The sequence below is a fragment of the Magnolia sinica genome, chromosome 16 (assembly GCF_029962835.1).
Source record: "Magnolia sinica isolate HGM2019 chromosome 16, MsV1, whole genome shotgun sequence".
Taxonomy (NCBI): Eukaryota; Viridiplantae; Streptophyta; class Magnoliopsida; order Magnoliales; family Magnoliaceae; genus Magnolia; species Magnolia sinica.
Window position 1 is genome coordinate 324,202 of NC_080588.1, and position 16,884 is coordinate 341,085.

The 16,884-nt window shown below is 39.6% G+C and overlaps 2 protein-coding genes across 6 annotated transcripts in view; both read left to right on the top strand.

Moving 5' to 3' along the window:
- Positions 1 to 5,578, top strand: part of LOC131228742 (probable plastidic glucose transporter 1) — a 41,304-nt gene extending 35,726 nt beyond the window's left edge. For both annotated transcript variants that reach the window (XM_058224593.1, XM_058224594.1), the window contains exons 10-11: positions 2,872 to 2,986; positions 5,320 to 5,578. In XM_058224593.1, coding sequence (XP_058080576.1) covers positions 2,872 to 2,986; positions 5,320 to 5,517 — 313 coding nt within the window. In that variant the 3' untranslated portion in view covers positions 5,518 to 5,578. The remainder of the gene's footprint in view (positions 1 to 2,871; positions 2,987 to 5,319) is intronic.
- Positions 5,579 to 8,845: 3,267 nt separating this feature from the next.
- The window catches only part of LOC131228587 (uncharacterized), a 49,724-nt gene continuing 41,685 nt past the window's right edge, over positions 8,846 to 16,884 (top strand). For 3 of the 4 annotated variants that reach the window (XM_058224343.1, XM_058224346.1, XM_058224345.1), the window contains exons 1-4: positions 8,846 to 8,878; positions 9,612 to 9,824; positions 10,666 to 10,819; positions 13,252 to 13,426. In XM_058224343.1, the coding sequence (XP_058080326.1) occupies positions 8,861 to 8,878; positions 9,612 to 9,824; positions 10,666 to 10,819; positions 13,252 to 13,426 (560 nt within the window). In that variant the 5' untranslated portion in view covers positions 8,846 to 8,860. Of the gene's footprint in view, positions 8,879 to 9,096; positions 9,467 to 9,611; positions 9,825 to 10,665; positions 10,820 to 13,251; positions 13,427 to 16,884 lie in introns of those variants that run through there. The other variant, XM_058224344.1, reaches the window with a different exon arrangement.

Sequence of the window (16,884 nt, forward strand, 5' to 3'; positions counted from 1 at the left end):
AATTAGAATAGTGGGCCACGATCATGAGAACCCATGACGGAATTCACATGACTATCGGGTCCACTCTAACGAACCAAAACGCAGTCCTCTAACTAGGAGGCCCTCCCTAGACGTCGTCATCGATCCAGATCGATGGTGGGACCCTCCTCCTCCTTGCGTACATGTGTAGGGGGGCATACGTGTGATGTCCCCATCAGTATCACTACTTCGGTATTGCCGGGCTGGAGATACGGATAATATCAGGGATATTTTGATAATATCAAGAATACTTTTAACAATGGGTACAATATAAAAGTACTGAAGTCTCATGTTTCAATATGTAACAACTCTAACACTCCTACTCAAGTTAGAGCATATATATCGCAAATGCCCAGCTTTCTCTAAGACAAAATCGATGTAGGAGTTAGGACTAATGCAGAGGGAGCTATAAATGTAGATGAGTATGATTTATATAGGTTGAAGGATGGGGAATGGAAGAAGAAAAAAGGGCAAATGATCAAAATTCTCTTTGTTTGAGTACACAATGTTCGATGTACATACTTTGCAATACATTTGAGTGTGAGATTATACATGTTCAATTGCCTGTGGTGTTGTTGGCTTGCTATACACATATTCAATGTGAGAGTACACATATATTAGGTTGTCCTATGGAGCACTATATCCTTGGAAATAATGGTGTGTCCTTTGGATTTCATTTGCATTTATTTTGAGATTATTGGTGGTAGCAAATGGTCTTAGATAAGAGCTAGTAAAGGGAGAGGGACGTAAAAAAATTTCATTCTTTTTTCTTCTTTATGTTTTCCATAATTTGTTACAAGTTACAACTAATAAGCATTATTTTTCTTCATATCTCTCTTCCGCTACTATTTCTTATTCATAAACCATTCGTTACAACTGATAACCTTAAAATAAATACAAATGAAATATAAAAGATACACCATTATCTCTAAGGATATGTTGTACCATGAGACAATTGAATATATGTATTTTCTTACATTGAAATATACTGCAACATACATATACTGAAGATTGTGTACTCTAGCACTACCCCTCGAGTTAGAGTGCGTATATCATACATGTTAAGCTTGTCAATGATTTTGAAGATTGACAGAGAGTTTGAGTTCACTTTCAATGACTGCGGTGGTGGGGTTGATTTGTGGCACTTCTGGTGGCTGGGTTTGTGAGTCAGGGGCATTTACAGTGGCTGCTAAAGACCTGATCACTCTTTCAGTGGCTGGTGTTTTGTGCTGCAACACTTTCGGTGGCTGGAGGACATTCCGACAACACTTCACTTCGGCAGTTGAATGATATTCTGGCAACACTTCCAGTGGTAGACAATCCAGCAACACTTCTTATGGTTGCCAATACATGACGCACCCTTTTTAATTTCGAACAGATCTAGGGAGGCCTTTAAGATCCCTTCAAAACTTCGTGACAGGGTGGTAAGAAAGGAAAAAAGGGTGAAGGAAAAATAGTAGAGATTGGAAAGAAGAAACATGTCATGGCTTTAATACCATGTTAAGCTCAAGAGACTACGTGTTGAAAGACAATGAGAACAAAAAAGAGAGAAGAGGAGAAGGGAATAGTTTTCTTCACATCTCTCTACCCCTACTAGCTCTTATTCATAGACCATTTGTTACAGCTAATAAGCTTGAAACAAATGCAAATGAAATCTAAACCTATACACCATTATCTCTAAGGATATGGTGCACTAAAGGACAACTGAATATATTTATACTCTCATGCTTAAATGCATACTTAAATGTATTGCAATGCACATAAATCCAAGATTGTGTACTCTTAACACCTTCTAAATCATGGCTATGTGGAGTCTCCCACATGATCTAAAAGAGTTATCCTTCTAGCAAAGGAGTGCCACACCGCTAGGAAAACCCATTGCGGATTTAAGTGAAGGGTAAACAGAAATTCCATTTATCATTGATTCATAAAAGAGCCTATGCATGTGTGCATATGTTTTACCCAGATTAAAAGACACCCTTATGTAATCTTATCATTCATTAGGTCTAATCCTGACCATCTATTTGAATATAGTATTGAAAGGGATAAGAAAAACCCCTAAATCCTATCACAACAATATAACCCTTTCATAAATTGGTCGTAACTCGCACCATTACTCATGCCATATAACCCTTCCATAAAATATCCCCGGTAATCATGTGCTCATTTAAAAAGTAGCCCACAATATAAGTGATGAAAATATTAACATGAAACTTACCCGACAGGTCACTAACTAAAATTAACCTTCATCAGACACCATATATGCCCTCGTAATTGGGCTACAATATGGGGCCCACAGATCAATCAAACTATCCTCAGGGGCACATAAAACTCTGGACAGATTTTGGGGCCTAGATCACTGACTGAACAGGTCGCTCGTCCAATGCTATGATTTGGACATATTGTGAGGCCCACTTCAATGCTTTGGACAAATGAACTCCCAGTTTCTAGTTTTTAATATACTCAAACAACTTCACTATGACCACTGATTGGATATCTGTGATAATTCTTGGGACTGCAAACACTCACACAGGAATATGCTTTCTTGAATTTTGTATGTGCCCTTCAATGTCAAATGCTTGTGTGATTAACAGCCAATATTTGGAGATGAACTTTTCATCTGAGCCTAATAGATCTATCATCAGTATCATCTAAGCCTTATACCAATTAATTGGGGTTGGCCTAATAGATCTACCAAAAAGGTTAAAATAATAGAATTAGTACCCAGGCATTACTGCAAACATAAATTTTGAAATGAAACATCATTATTGTGCTGCTAAAGTGTATCATTTTGGTTCTTTCAACAACAGCATATTTGGGAAATTTGAGTATTGTTGCATCTTTGGCATGTAGGTACATCTTCACCTTTGCCGTAGGTGCTGGGCCAGTAACTGGTCTTATTATACCAGAGCTAAGCAGCGCCAGAACCCGTGCAAAAATCATGGGCTTCAGTTTCTCAGTTCATTGGGTATGTACTGATGCAACTGAGCAGATGGTAGTGCCACTATAAAATATAATGCAACTCACCCTTTTATACATATTTGTCTAGAGAAGCTTTTTAGGCCTGCTATGACAGACTATTTTTCAAATAATTTGATGGGGGTTATTGCGATGTTCAAAACTTCCAATTGCATATTACATCATCGTTTTCTCATGTATATAGATTAAAAAAAAAAGGAAAAAAATAGTCATTTCACACGTAGTCATCTTGTCATATAATTGTAAATCTCATATACTGTACAAATCATATTGTGAACTGTTCAAATCCCTCAAACCAGGACAATGTGACAACCTTTCATTGCTGGAGCTGGGTTCCTTTTTCTCTTTTTCACTTGGGTCATGATTTCTTGGGTTTTAGTTGATCTTATGCGGGATTGGTCGGGGGATATGGATGACTGAGATTAGTTGTGCACCAAGTGATGGGCAACGTTTCTTCTTCCTCTTTCTTTGAGGGAAGCGATTGCTTGCTCATCCTTCCATTCAACTGGTTGTGGACCATGGTGGCTTCTCTCATATCATAAGCTCTCTTCAGTTCCATTTCCAGTTCCAGTATTTGTATTTGTATTTGTGAAGCTTGATTGCCTGGCTTTTGAGGCAGTGATTAAAGGTCACTTGTTTTCAGCAGTCTCTGTTATTTTGTCCGTCGTAATAAATTTCCTCATTTAGGGCCTGTTTGGATACCACCAAATAAGCTACTTTTTAACTTATTTTAAGTCATTAAGTTACTTTTTTCACTTAGGTTAGTTTGGTAAGCATCGTTATAAAAGTAACTTAATGCTAAAATCTACTTATTTCAATATATATTTTTTTCTTGATAGTTTTTGACTTGTTACTTTTCTTCTTCTCTCTCAGTGACGGTCCACGTCAAAGGAGGCTCTCTCTCACGGTCCTTATCAAAGGAGGCCCTACATGATGGATTGTTCCCATCTAAGGTGGGGCCTGCATGGTGGACAGTCCACATCAAAGGTGGGCCCCACATGATGGATGAAGCCATATTAATGTGGGCCGACATAATGGATGATCCACATTAAAGGTCAGCCCCTAATGATAAATAGCTCCCATCTAAAGCGGGCTGGTAAATGGACAACCTACTTCAAAGGTGGGGCCTACATGATGGATGGTCCACATCAACGGTGGGCTCCGCATGATGGGCTGTGGACATTGAAGTGGGGCCCACATGATGGATGACCCACATTAAGGTGGGCCCCAAATAATGGACGGTCCACATCGAAGGTTTGCCCTTAATGATGAATGACCTACATCTAAGGCAAGCCCCGCATGATGGACCACCTACATTGAAGGTGGGCTCCACATGATGGACAATTCAAATTGAAGGTGAGGCTCACATCATGGATGGTCTACATCAAAAGTGGGCTTCACGGGATGGATGACCCACATCAAGGTGGGTCCCACATAATGGACAATCTACAGCAAGGGTCGGCCCTAACAATGAGTGGCCTGCATCCAAGCCTGACATCAGATGATGGACGGCCCACATCAGTATTGGGGCCAACATGATGGACGGTCCACAGGGTGGGCAATGGATATTGAAGGTGAACCCCACATGGTGGACAATAGCATTGATGGTGGGCCTTGCATGATGGATGACCAACCTCAAGGGTGTGCCGTACATAATGGACAATGCACATTAAAGGTTGGCCCCTAATGATGGATGGTTCACATCTAAGGTAGGGCCCTGCATGATGGAGTACCCACATCAAAGCTGGGGCTCACACAATGAACAATCCACATCAAAGGTTGGCTCCACATGATGGACAGTGATTATGAGGGTGGACCAAACAAATACTTTTATGATGTTGGAAACAAAACATGCTTTTCTACTTTTTTTTTTTCACTGACAAGCATGTTGTTTACCAAACAAGCATATTTACTTAATAGGTAGAAACCAAGATAAGCAACTTAAGGCATAATTAGCTTATCTAATATAACTTACAATGCAAACGCGCCCTTAAAAAAAAACGAAAACCATGATGCTTTGTTGGCAAGCCGAACCCGAGGTTTTGCCATGTCCCCATTTGTAGTTATTGACATGGATCTGGCGTAGTTCCTCAGCATGTTGTGGAGTAAATTCATGGGCAGGCAATGGTTTTGTCAAACTCGATCGGATTTTTATTTTGAGATTGCAGCATTAATTTCTTTTTTCAAGTCTTTGTTTTCCATATATGGTGTCATCTGCAGATGCTGTCAAAATGCTCGTATTACTGCTCTTGCATTCAGTTGTCTGTTGACATCCATGCAGAGCCTGAATTCTGTTTTCATATGCACCCTACTTCATCTCAGGTTTGCAATTTTTTGGTGGGGCTGTTTTTCCTGGAACTGGTGGATAGATTTGGAATCAGTGCTGTCTACGCAAGCTTTGGTGGGGTTTCTGTTCTGTCAGCATTATTTGCTAAGTATTTTGTAGTTGAAACAAAAGGGCGTTCTCTGGAAGAAATAGAAATGAACTTATACCCTGATTTTCCAACTAAAGGTGAGTAAACCAGCATTTATCGAAGAATGTAGAATATAGTCATTTCTTTAATTTACTTTTTTTATTTAATTTTATAGAGCAAGTTTACTTTAAGTGAAATGGAATTCCATGCTTGTGACATACTGAGGCATGCTGGAGCTATGAAGGTATTGAGATGCTTTGAAGTGTCCATTTTAGGCCTTGGAGAGGATGATTGACAATAAACTAACAGCCAGCAGTTTCATGTGACATTTCTTATTAGAGCTACAGGCACCAATTATTGGGATGAAAATTGACAGTAATGCTTAAATTCTCAAATGCATCAGGATTCAAGTGTCTTACAGCCACTGAAATAAGACCAGCCGTCCTGAGATTGGGGCCTTGAACATGGTATTAAAAAATGGTTATGTTCTACAACATATCCACTGTTGTGTTAAAGAAAATGGTCACTCTTGTTATGGTATAGGGGGTGCATTGGTCTGTTATGAAAAACATGGGCTGTACTGGCATCGTTAGTCACCTTATGATCTGTGTTGGTATCGTTACATGGCCAATATGGCTGTTACAGGCCATATACAACCATAAATGGTCCATTATGAAAGTTTCTATTTTCAGCGTTCTTTGATTTTTTCCCCTCACTTTTTGGTTCATTTCAACCCAAAAGGAAGCTTCTTTTTTTTTTTTTTTTTAAAATAAAATTTTAATTTTATTTAAATAAATAAATAAAGGAAGCTGAAAACTAACTTTAAACTAGATCTAGGCCTATTGTGAGGATCAATCACAAAATTTGAGTGGGATTTGATGAACTGTTTTGAAAAATATCGGAAGAAGAGTTGAGCCATCATTTTTGTTTCTTCAAATTTCCATTTTTTGTAGTATTTATATGAATCAAGCCCTAAACCACCAGGTTATGCTTGATTTGTGTTTTATTAGAGCTATTTGATTGACTTTCAACAGGTCAAGCTGACATCGCTTGACCAACATTGTTCTTACCAAAGAATGGCCATTACATTGTCAAATTCTTGTCTTGAAAAAAAAAGACATATTTAGGATCCCCGCATTTTAAAGAATTTTAGCAATAATATGGAGATGGTTTATTTATTTATTTAATTCAGTCGATACAGCCTTTTATCTACTAGGTCCAATACCATTAAATAATACCATGGCCCCTGATTACATTGACATGTGTTACTGGAGAAATGTGTGATAAACTGGTATCCAGTGCACGTTGGTTGTGCTTATAAACTTGGAATTCACAGGCCATGTACTATAATATATCCGTATGTTGGGAATGTACAGTCTACAACACTTTTACCCGTCTATTTAACTAAAAATTTTAAGGGTGGATTATTCCTAATACAACACAAAATATGGTGCAAGCATGGGAACTTATTGTAGGTTCGGTCAATTCCATCTTAGCCATTCATTTTGCCACTGCATTTGATTGGATGGATGGGCTTGTCCAATTACTGTGATCTTTCATCCTCACTTTCCAGGGGCCAGCCGTAATGATTGGACGGCCCAAATTGATGGTGGGACTGTCCCATGTGTCCAAAGTAGCTAGTTGTATTGTAAGCCAGTGGTACAACTAGCTATATTAGATCCTTTCCAAAGATTATAACATAAAGCAGTACTGATACTGTGGCAGGTCATGGTCTACCAATTTGAATAAGCCCAAATCAGAGGCCCCACTGTAGGTAAATCATGTCCCTAATACCAGATTAATTGGGTATGGAAATGGATTTGTTGAATAGGACTTGTCAGATTTTTTTATTTTTTATTTCCAGTGTAACTGTCCGTTTGATGACAGCCAATTGGGCTGTTAGGATTCTGTTTCCGTGTGAACTTTGTGCTATGTTCGATCCCTGATCTGCCCAGATTTGGATTGTTTAGATTGACTTTCAGTTTGATCATGCGCTGTATCTGTGTGCGTGGCGGCGGACTGTCATCTTTGCCAGCGTGTCCGTAACTCCTTTAAAATATATAAAAACACTGAAAATAAATTAAAAGGATCCTGGCAGGTGATATCCAATTATTTGTTGGGCACTCAAATCTTGATGCCCATGGCACACGGGTATGAATCTGAACCGTTCATCTGTTGGATCCTATGATGGATTGGCCTTGTGCCAAGAATCATTGGCTTTTTTTTTTTTAAAAAAAAGAAATTTTAAGGCTCAGTGTGACGTTTGGCACTAAGAAATTGCACATTCTGGTATATGGGTAACTTAAACCATCCATAACCGTTAATTTCATTTCCTAATTAGCTAATTGAGGGACCTTCAATGGACAGCGACCAAATTCAACGAACAAATCATCTGAGGTTTTAGTTGTTCAATCAATCTGACTGTTGGACAATGACCTACCTACCATGGGTCTCACATTTCGGATGGATTCACTTTGAGTTATGCCAGATGTACATTTTGTAAGTGGGGTTTGCCTGAATGCATCAGACCATTTTGCAATTTGAGATGCTGGAACCTTAGTGTTGGAATGTTGATAATCTTTCAATGATCCAAGCCGTTTATATGATGGGTTTCAACTTGTTTGATAGATAAACAGAAAATAAAACATCTCAAATTGAATTATTTTAAACATTTGAAATTTGGTTTTTTTTTGCTTTGAAAATGGACGGCCAACATAAACTTTGTATAATCAAAGGCTGGAAATACTCAGAATTTTACAAGCCTTGAATACCCACTTCTAAGAAGCAGCCTGTCACATAAAATGGTTTGGGTTATTGAATAAACTCCATTGCAATGGATAAAGTGCCCATGGATCATACGGCAATAAGTACATATCTGGTGTGCAATCAAGTACACTTTTTTGTAAGTTGCTACATATCTATCAAAGCATACCTAATTCTTGGTGGCGCCAAAAGAAAGTCCAGATCTCGTCCCCCAAAGTAATTTCGTCATTCTCGTTAACTTTTGGCTCTCTGCAAGCAATAATAATAATAATGAGAAAAAGAGAGAGAGAGAACATGTGGGATATCGCAGCTACATCTGGTGGCCTCTTGGTGTACATGACTTTGCCAAAAAATAAAATAAAATTGCCCAGTCAACTGACCAGATGGTCCCCATAGTAGCGATCCTCATTCAATGTGCACATGTGGCCTGTCTGATTAGTCGACCTACCTAATTTTGTGGTCAGCTCATCTAAATAAGGGGCCCATCTAATGTCCATGCATCTGTGTGGGAACTAAAGCATGCGCACAGCGTAACGTAACGTAATGTGTGGGACTCAAATTTCAGCGGTAAAAGGGGAACGATCCACACACCTCTGTTGCGCTACTGAACCGAGTTTCGATTTGTCACTTGAGTACAACCCAGGTGCCCTCTTGGTCTTCAGCTGCGCTCCAGTGGTACCGGGCAGATGTCAGGCCCACGTGCTGTATGTATCACTTCCAATCCGTCCATTAGACGTGCCCCTCCACAAATCAGTTTTTTTTTTTTTTTTTTTTAAAACACTCAGGTGGGCCACCTAAAATGGAACAAGTCGCGAGAAGAATTCCACCCTTGATCTTCACCGGATTCCACATGATTTTCAAAACACCCTATTTTTTGTTTTGAGCCTTCAACCAGGCAAGATTAAGGGCCTGGATGGCCTGGATTTCGTATACAAAACCCCCGTGGATCCCCATCCCGTCTCAACTTGTCCCATGTGCAGTGGCCCACCGAGTTTTGGGCCCTGGGGAGAACGTGAGGCGACACATCTAATGTACGGGTCAGATGTCATGTGTTACATAATGTAGGCCCCACATATTGCAAGCTCCCTTGATCTTAGAGGTTTGAACTAGTCTACCATGTCTGCGTCTTCTTCTGTCAGACTCCGAAAACATAATCTCTCTCTCTCTCTCTCTCTCTCTCTCTCTCTCTCCGGTACAAGACATAATTCGAATTTCTTTTATAACAAAGATGCCCCTGGACAAATGCCGGAGACTTTGTCTACTCTTAAACCATACACAAGGAAACTCGAAAGGTGAGATGATCGTTGTCTTTCTCTCTCCCGGGAAGAATTAGAGAGAGGTTTCTGCAATAAAGATTTCAGTTTCTTTCAATCGCTGGTAGCTATTACCGAACGTTACCATACATACAAATAGTAAGTTGTGGTTGTGGTGGAAAAGGGGATGGATTCCGTGGATCTGATGGAGCATGGAATAAGAGAAGGGGATGGAGGAGGACACGTCATTCAGATGGTGGGCACAGATGCTGCAGCAGCTGTGGATTCGGTGAGTGATGAGAATGAGATAACTGCCTTGCTCTTAAATAAAGAGGTGGAGAAACCCAAATTTAACATCTTCTCCGTCTCCTATCCCAAAAGGAAGCCCCTCCAAAAGGTATGCTATTGCTAATTGCTATCCTCTCATGCTATTTCTTTATCATTCATCACATCGCTCATGGATGCTCTAATTTCCCATTTCCATCACCATTTTATGACTTGTTATGATGATCACTATCCTAGTGGCTTCCATAACTGTGGCTTTTGCTCGTGTGTGTGTGTGTGTGTGTGTCTATATATATATAGGGACAAGGTACTATGCGCTCGACCTCACGGTAAGCTCCCGTGAGGTCGAGCTGTGTGGGCCCCACCGTGATGCGTGTCGACCATCAACACCGTGCATTTGATGGGTCCCCTCTAAATTATGGTATATCCCAAAAATCAACTGTATACGGAACTCAGGTGGGCCATACCATCTAAAATCATGTGAAGACACCGTTAAAACATATAAAAGCACTTGGTGGGGCCCACTTGAGTTTTTAATGCTGCTGAAACTTGGTCTGAACCCTCATCCAAGTGGGACACACATAATGGATGGGCTGGATTTGCAAACCACATCTCAGTGGGCCCAAAAAACTGATTATGAATGTTTTAATGGTGCACGGCCCCTCCCCACTTCTGTATGTGGTGTGGCCCACACAAGTCACGGATTGACTTGATTTTTGAGACCTAGGCCCACGATGGAATGGTGCATCTGATTGATGGGGTAGATGTTCGAAACGCATCACGGTGGGGCCCACACAGCTCGACCTCATGGGACGGGCTCGTGAGGTCGAGCGCATAGTACCTTTTCCCATATATATATATATATATATATATATATATATATATATATATGTATCAGTTTCATATCAGAGAGAGAGCGTACACCATGGTTTAATTATCTTGTGTATTTGTAGGGGCCAACATCAAAAGAATCTGAGACGGAGGTCATCGCCTTGTATCAATTTCTTTCATGGACATGGAGTGGAAGTAGATACTCTGGTTTACTCTGCATGGCCTTATCTTCCTCTATCTACTGCATTATGCAACTCTTCTCTGATTTTTTCTCAGGTCAGAAACTTGTACAAACAAACATACTTCCTTTTGGACATCAGTTAGATTGACTTAAGATACTTGACTTATTGCTTGCTTAAATCTTTCAAGCATACACAAAACCATGGAAAACTCATCAACATAAATCTTGGTTTCTCTCAACTATCATAGTAAGGGATGTTTCTGGAGCACCCCTTCAATTATAATTGGCTTGGTGAAGGTATTAGAAAAAAAAAACAACTCAAGCCGATTAAAAGAGCCTTAGCTTCTGCTTTTGCAGGATGGGATGCATTGGCCGCTCCAGAGGCTAAGATGATAATTCAATTCTAGTCCTGAAGGTTACCTCCAGTGATGGAACAAGTTGGATTGCTAACAAAACACCCACCAAAATTAAGCTTCCATGTGCCAACAGGATTGGTGTGTCGTAAAGGCCGTTACGGGGCAGTAAAGGCCATTACGTAAAGGTAACACCGGCAACCGTTACACGTTACGGGGTCGTAATGGCTGTAACAGCCGTTATGGAAAAAAATGACCCGTAATTGCCGTTAATGGCACATTACGTCCCCTATAAAGGCCATAATAGCCCCGTAATAGTTTATTATGGGACAAACACATTTTTCATACTTTTTAATCAACACTACGGGGTAGATACAGGTTTTTCGGGGGTTTTTCAATAAATAAACAGATAAAAAAGAGAGACCGTAACGGCCGTTACAGGGCCGTAACAGCCGTTATGTCCCGTATCGTAAAGGTAATGGTGGTGGCCGTTATGGCCACTGTTACTGTTACGGAACACCCGGGAGGACAAGATAGATAGATGAGAAAGTGATGTGCTATGTGCATTTCAGTCCCATGCCTTCCATCTCCTATTGGGAGCTTAGATGATGGGTGATGGGTCCATCCATACAAAGAGGCCAAATTTTTAGGGGTGTGAAGCGATGCACTTCTCTATATCAAGCTCAAGCCAAGGTGGAGGGTTGATGTGAGGTGGGCAGCTAGGCATAAATCACTGGCCATGCAATCAAGAGAATTCCTCTTCCAATGATTGGTGTAATAGGATCCAATACCAGACTCCAAATAGCTGGGACAATGCTATGATGATTATTCCATTAATCACTTTCATTAGATACTAATTCAAGAATGTAAACTGACAAATTTATTGATAACAATGTAAATAAATAATACATGATCATAAAGTAAAATGCAGCTTTGTCCCAATATATGGAACTACAACACCACATATATAGTCCAAGGTATCCTGTGATGCTTGATCAAATTGAACGGTGTTGTTGGTACAGTCTAAGAACTAGGAAGAGTGGGTGCACATCTTGATGACCAGACCATTCATCTGGGAGGTGAACTATAAAGGCTGGGTACATATCTTGATGACCGGACCATTCATCTGGGAGGTGTAATTATGAATCAGTCATGCCTTAAAAGGTTCCTCCATCTGATGATCTTAACTATCTGATAATTGGCTACAAACTGATGGTTTAGGCCATTGTAGACATACAGTGAGAGAAGAAAAATCCTCTGATCACATAAGTAGGCTTTTCCCTTAAGGCTGAGTTTGGGCTTAATTGATTCAGGATGGTTCCCACCAGATAAGTGGCCTGGATCAATGGAAGGTAGGCCACCTGTATGTTTTCTGGGAGAACGAGAAATGCCATTGTTTCAATCAAGAATTGAATATTTCCTCTTGTATCTCTTTGAAAAAGCAGAAGCTCCTGTAGCCCTCCATCCTTTAACAGGCTCAAGGGTAAGTCCCTAGCTTTTGTTGCTGTTGTCCAGATACCAGAGGACACTGCACAGCCTCTCTAGTTTGTTGCTGGTCCATGTGTCAATCATAAGCAAACTCTTGGTAGAAAAGCTAGCTTACCTTGTTGTTGATGGTTCGTCTTTGTTAAAGTGGAATCATGTACTAATGTATAATTCATTCTGGACTTGGGTCTATGTTTTCTTTTCTTTAGCCATAAAATATGGACTTCCAGTTGATAAAACTTGAGAGTGTTTCATCCTGCATTTTTCATGTGTCTCTGGAGTTCTGTTTTGATCTCTACAGCAGGAAATTGTATCCTTTCTCTTCAGTGAGTTAAGACTGGACTTTTATAATGTCTTCATCTTGATTTGTTTCTATTCCCTTCATGCAGTTAAGAATTACATCTTCCATGCAATTTCAAACCACCTTACACTGAAATATTTTGTTTATCCACCAAAAGAATTATTGACCTTGGTAATAGCTAATATTCCTCCTATAAATTCTGTTTTGTCAGGTAGTTCAAAATATTCTGTACTTTCCGCCAGTTTCTGGTTTAATGAAGTTAATATTCTATAGTATCGTCTGGCTAATGCAACTTATATCGAAATACTTGCACAAATGATGTACTTTTGCATATTAATCAAGTGTTGTTTTAAGCTCTGATTTGTATTCTGTTTTCTGTAATTGACAGTTGGATCAATTCCAATATTTGAAATTGTATTTACAAGATGTGCAATTATCTTGATCTTGTCATTTGTGTGGTTGAGAAGGACTGGACAACCTATACTTGGACCACCACATATCTGGAAACTTATATTTGCAAGAGCCCTAATTGGGTTTCTCTCGTTGTTGACTTTCATTTATAGGTCAGTGCTGCTTACTCAAACAGTATGGCTTGTCTCCGTAGGTGATGTGCCTTTTATTATTTTTAGCTTTTTAGATAGTATCCTTTGAATAACTTACTTTTGCAAATAGTGTTTCAGTTGACCTTGCTCTAAAGAAATAATGGTTCCAGCACTTATTTTTGGGGAATGTGACAAATATCTTTGAAAATAATGTGGTCTTTTCCTAGGATGGACCCATGCACCAAGGGCATTGGCTCTTTTTTCATATTATTTCGCGCTAACATGTGTTTGTGTGTGTTTGATGCTCTTGGTCATGGCTCATAGAAAATAATTGTATAAATGATTATTGTCTTCTATGTTTTGGATGCTTTCTACAAATAAACAGTTGCTTTTGGGTTTATAACTAGTTATTGGTTTTTTGGGATTTGTTGCATTATGCTAAGCTAATAAGATACAAGAGTTTTTTTTTAAAATTTTTATGGACATGCTGTCAAGTTAGACTTTCAATAGCCAATACATCCAACTTGCCTCCCTGTCTAACACTGGATAGGGGTGGCAGTTGGGCTGGAAAGTTCTCAGGCCTGACTTTTTAAACTGTTGGTGTAGGGTCTATCGGGCTGGCCTACTAAAAAATGTCTTTTGCTGAGCCCAGGCCTAGCCTGTTGCCAGACCTAAAACCAAGAAACACACCCATCCAAGTTACATAGGGTTAGACAATTGAAATCTAATAAATTTTCTTTGCCTTTTTTAAGGGATTATGAGTCTATGACCTAAAGCCCCCTTTCTTGAGCTTTCTAGACCAACCACCGCTTCATTAATTTTTGTTGCAAACAATCCCCTTTGTTGTGGAGAGCGCCCCACATGTGTGAAAAAAAAGGGGAAGGGCATTAATTATTATTATTTTCTAATTCCTGTTGTATGCTTTTTCACAAGCCAATTTCTATGATTATTTACATCCATTTTAGAAATGGCGATGACTCTTCAAGCATTCACATGGCATAGTCGTACATCAATCTAGACCACTGAAATCGTTAAGCAAACTAATGCAGGGGCATTTTCACATTGGGCTCAAGTGGGGTGGCCTGTGGGATGCAGGGGCACACTTGGGGTGGGCGGCTCATGAGAGGCGGGTGGCTTGTGTGAGGTGGAACCTGTGTGATGTGGGGCCTACGAGGGGGGTTCGGCTGAGGACCTAACCTATGGGATGTGGGGCCTGTGCCATGAGATAAATGGATTGCTTAGCCACGCTCTATCAATTCGAGCTTTTAGAGCAAGTGATTAGTTGTCTTGCATCACAAACTTTGGATAGAACATGACTCAAAATTCACACTATTATAGTTGCTGATTATTTTTCTGTTGGAATTTAAACCACGCACTATTTTACTTTCAACCATATACTTGATATTGCTAAAATCAATAGTTAAGATTTCTCAATTGGCATTCGTTTATGATATGTTTTATCCACAACGTTGCCTGCATTGTAGATGGTCTGGATCGAAACATGAGAGCAACACTTAAAAAGGATGAATCATGGTGGTGAACCATCGTAGGGGTCTGGCCCATTGTGTGTGTGGAAACTGACTGAGAGTTTGTTGTATCTGGTAGACCAATATGCTACTTGTGTAGGACATCCTTACCATGAAACCATTAGGCTCCACCATAAAGATCATCTGCCACAAAAATCAGGTGGGTAAGGGTTTGCTCATCAAATGGGCCACACTGTTGGAATCAACTGGCACCAACATCTGACTCAAGATAAGGTAAGGCCTACCTAATAAGTGGATCAACTTGATCTTTAAGAAAGGTGGTCTTCATGGAGCCTACTGTTTTCACTGTAAGGATGTCCTACAAAAGTGGCATGTTAGGATGAAAGAAGGTACAAGTACACTACAAGTTGTGCTGTGATTGCCTTCTTGCAAGTCTCATCGACTAAAGAAACGGTAGTATACAACTATCCAGACCATCTCAAATTCTGGGTTGAACTGCAGATGGAGCATATGTCTAAAATTGCACTGATCAAGAAATCCGAACCGCCTAAAAGGGTGGTTAAAAGTAAAATAGTGAGTGGTTCAAATTAGAAGGGATAGGCCGCACAAGTATGATGGTGTGTTTGTCAATTCCTATTAACAGTCCATCTATTTTCTTTGTATGTTGGCCACTAAATGAGAATATTGGCTTAATTTTTGGCGCATGAAACCTTATGGTTGGTCCACCTTTTGAGAGGCTTGGATCTTGCATGTTGGTTTGTGCAAATGTGGGTGCGGAAGCAGGCACGTCTGCCTGTGGTGTCCATAAAGAGAGAAGGGAGACGAACAGACATCAAGGTGGATATATAGGGAATAATAGAAAAAAATAATAGGTTGAGGACTTTTTGCATTTATTGTGACTTTTTGCACGTGTGTGTGTGTGTGTCTGTGTGTGAGGACTTTTTGCATTTATTGTAGAGGCGTGTGTTTATTTATTTATTTATGATTAGTCAAAATTTTATTAGAAAGAAAAAGAAAAACTGCAAGAAGAAGAGGAAAGCAAAAGAAAAACTGCAAGAAGAAAAGGAAAGCTGGAACCTTGGACCTGCAAATGCAACACATGATGCTGTTCATAGGGCTAGGAAACTGTTTTTTGGAACAGTTGATTGCAGAAATAAAGTGCTGGCTGTCTAGGTTTCTTACCCTCTAGCAATAGATAAATCGTTATTCATTGAATGGGCAAATCACCATATAACTTGCACTGGAGGAGAGCTTGAATGGGAGTTTTGTACTTCAAAGATTCACTGGTAACTAGGAATGTTATGGTATCTGCTAAACAACTTTCAAAGGCTTGCAATACCAGTGAAAGAAAGTCTTCTTGGAATTCCAATCTGATGAATAAAAGAACTAAAAGTTTTATTTCATCTATCTTTTGTCTATATATTTGGATCTCAGTTTCGGGATTCCTTCCACTTGACCAACAACTCCATCAGAACTGTAGATTTGTGATTTCAATTTAGATTCTTGTAGGGATTGCGATTCTCCCCCTAAAGATTTGTGCTTCCAACTAGTAGGAGCCACACATTTTTTTTTTCCCTTTCCTTTTTCTGCATGGGTTATATTGCTATTTCTCTCTCCGTATACATGTGGGGTTGTTTATCACCAAAAGAAGATAATAATTCATATAACCTGTATTCTAAGAATCTTAAGATCAATCAGATGTTGCAAAATTTTTTCGGAAAATCAAACTTTTTTTTTTGAAAGACGACAATTTATTGGTTAAATTTTTTTTTTTTTTTTTGAGAGATGACAGTTAATTAATAATAGAATGGGAAAGCCGAAAGAATACAAAAGAATGAAAAAAGGAAAGCAAAGGGGCACAACCCACTACAAGCCTCTACATTGAAAGAGGCCACTGCCCATTGGATTACATAAGATTTTGCTCTAAGAAAAATGCCCTTTGGACTAGCGCTAATATCCCGAAAGCAAACTTTTTATAGAAGTGTATCTTTT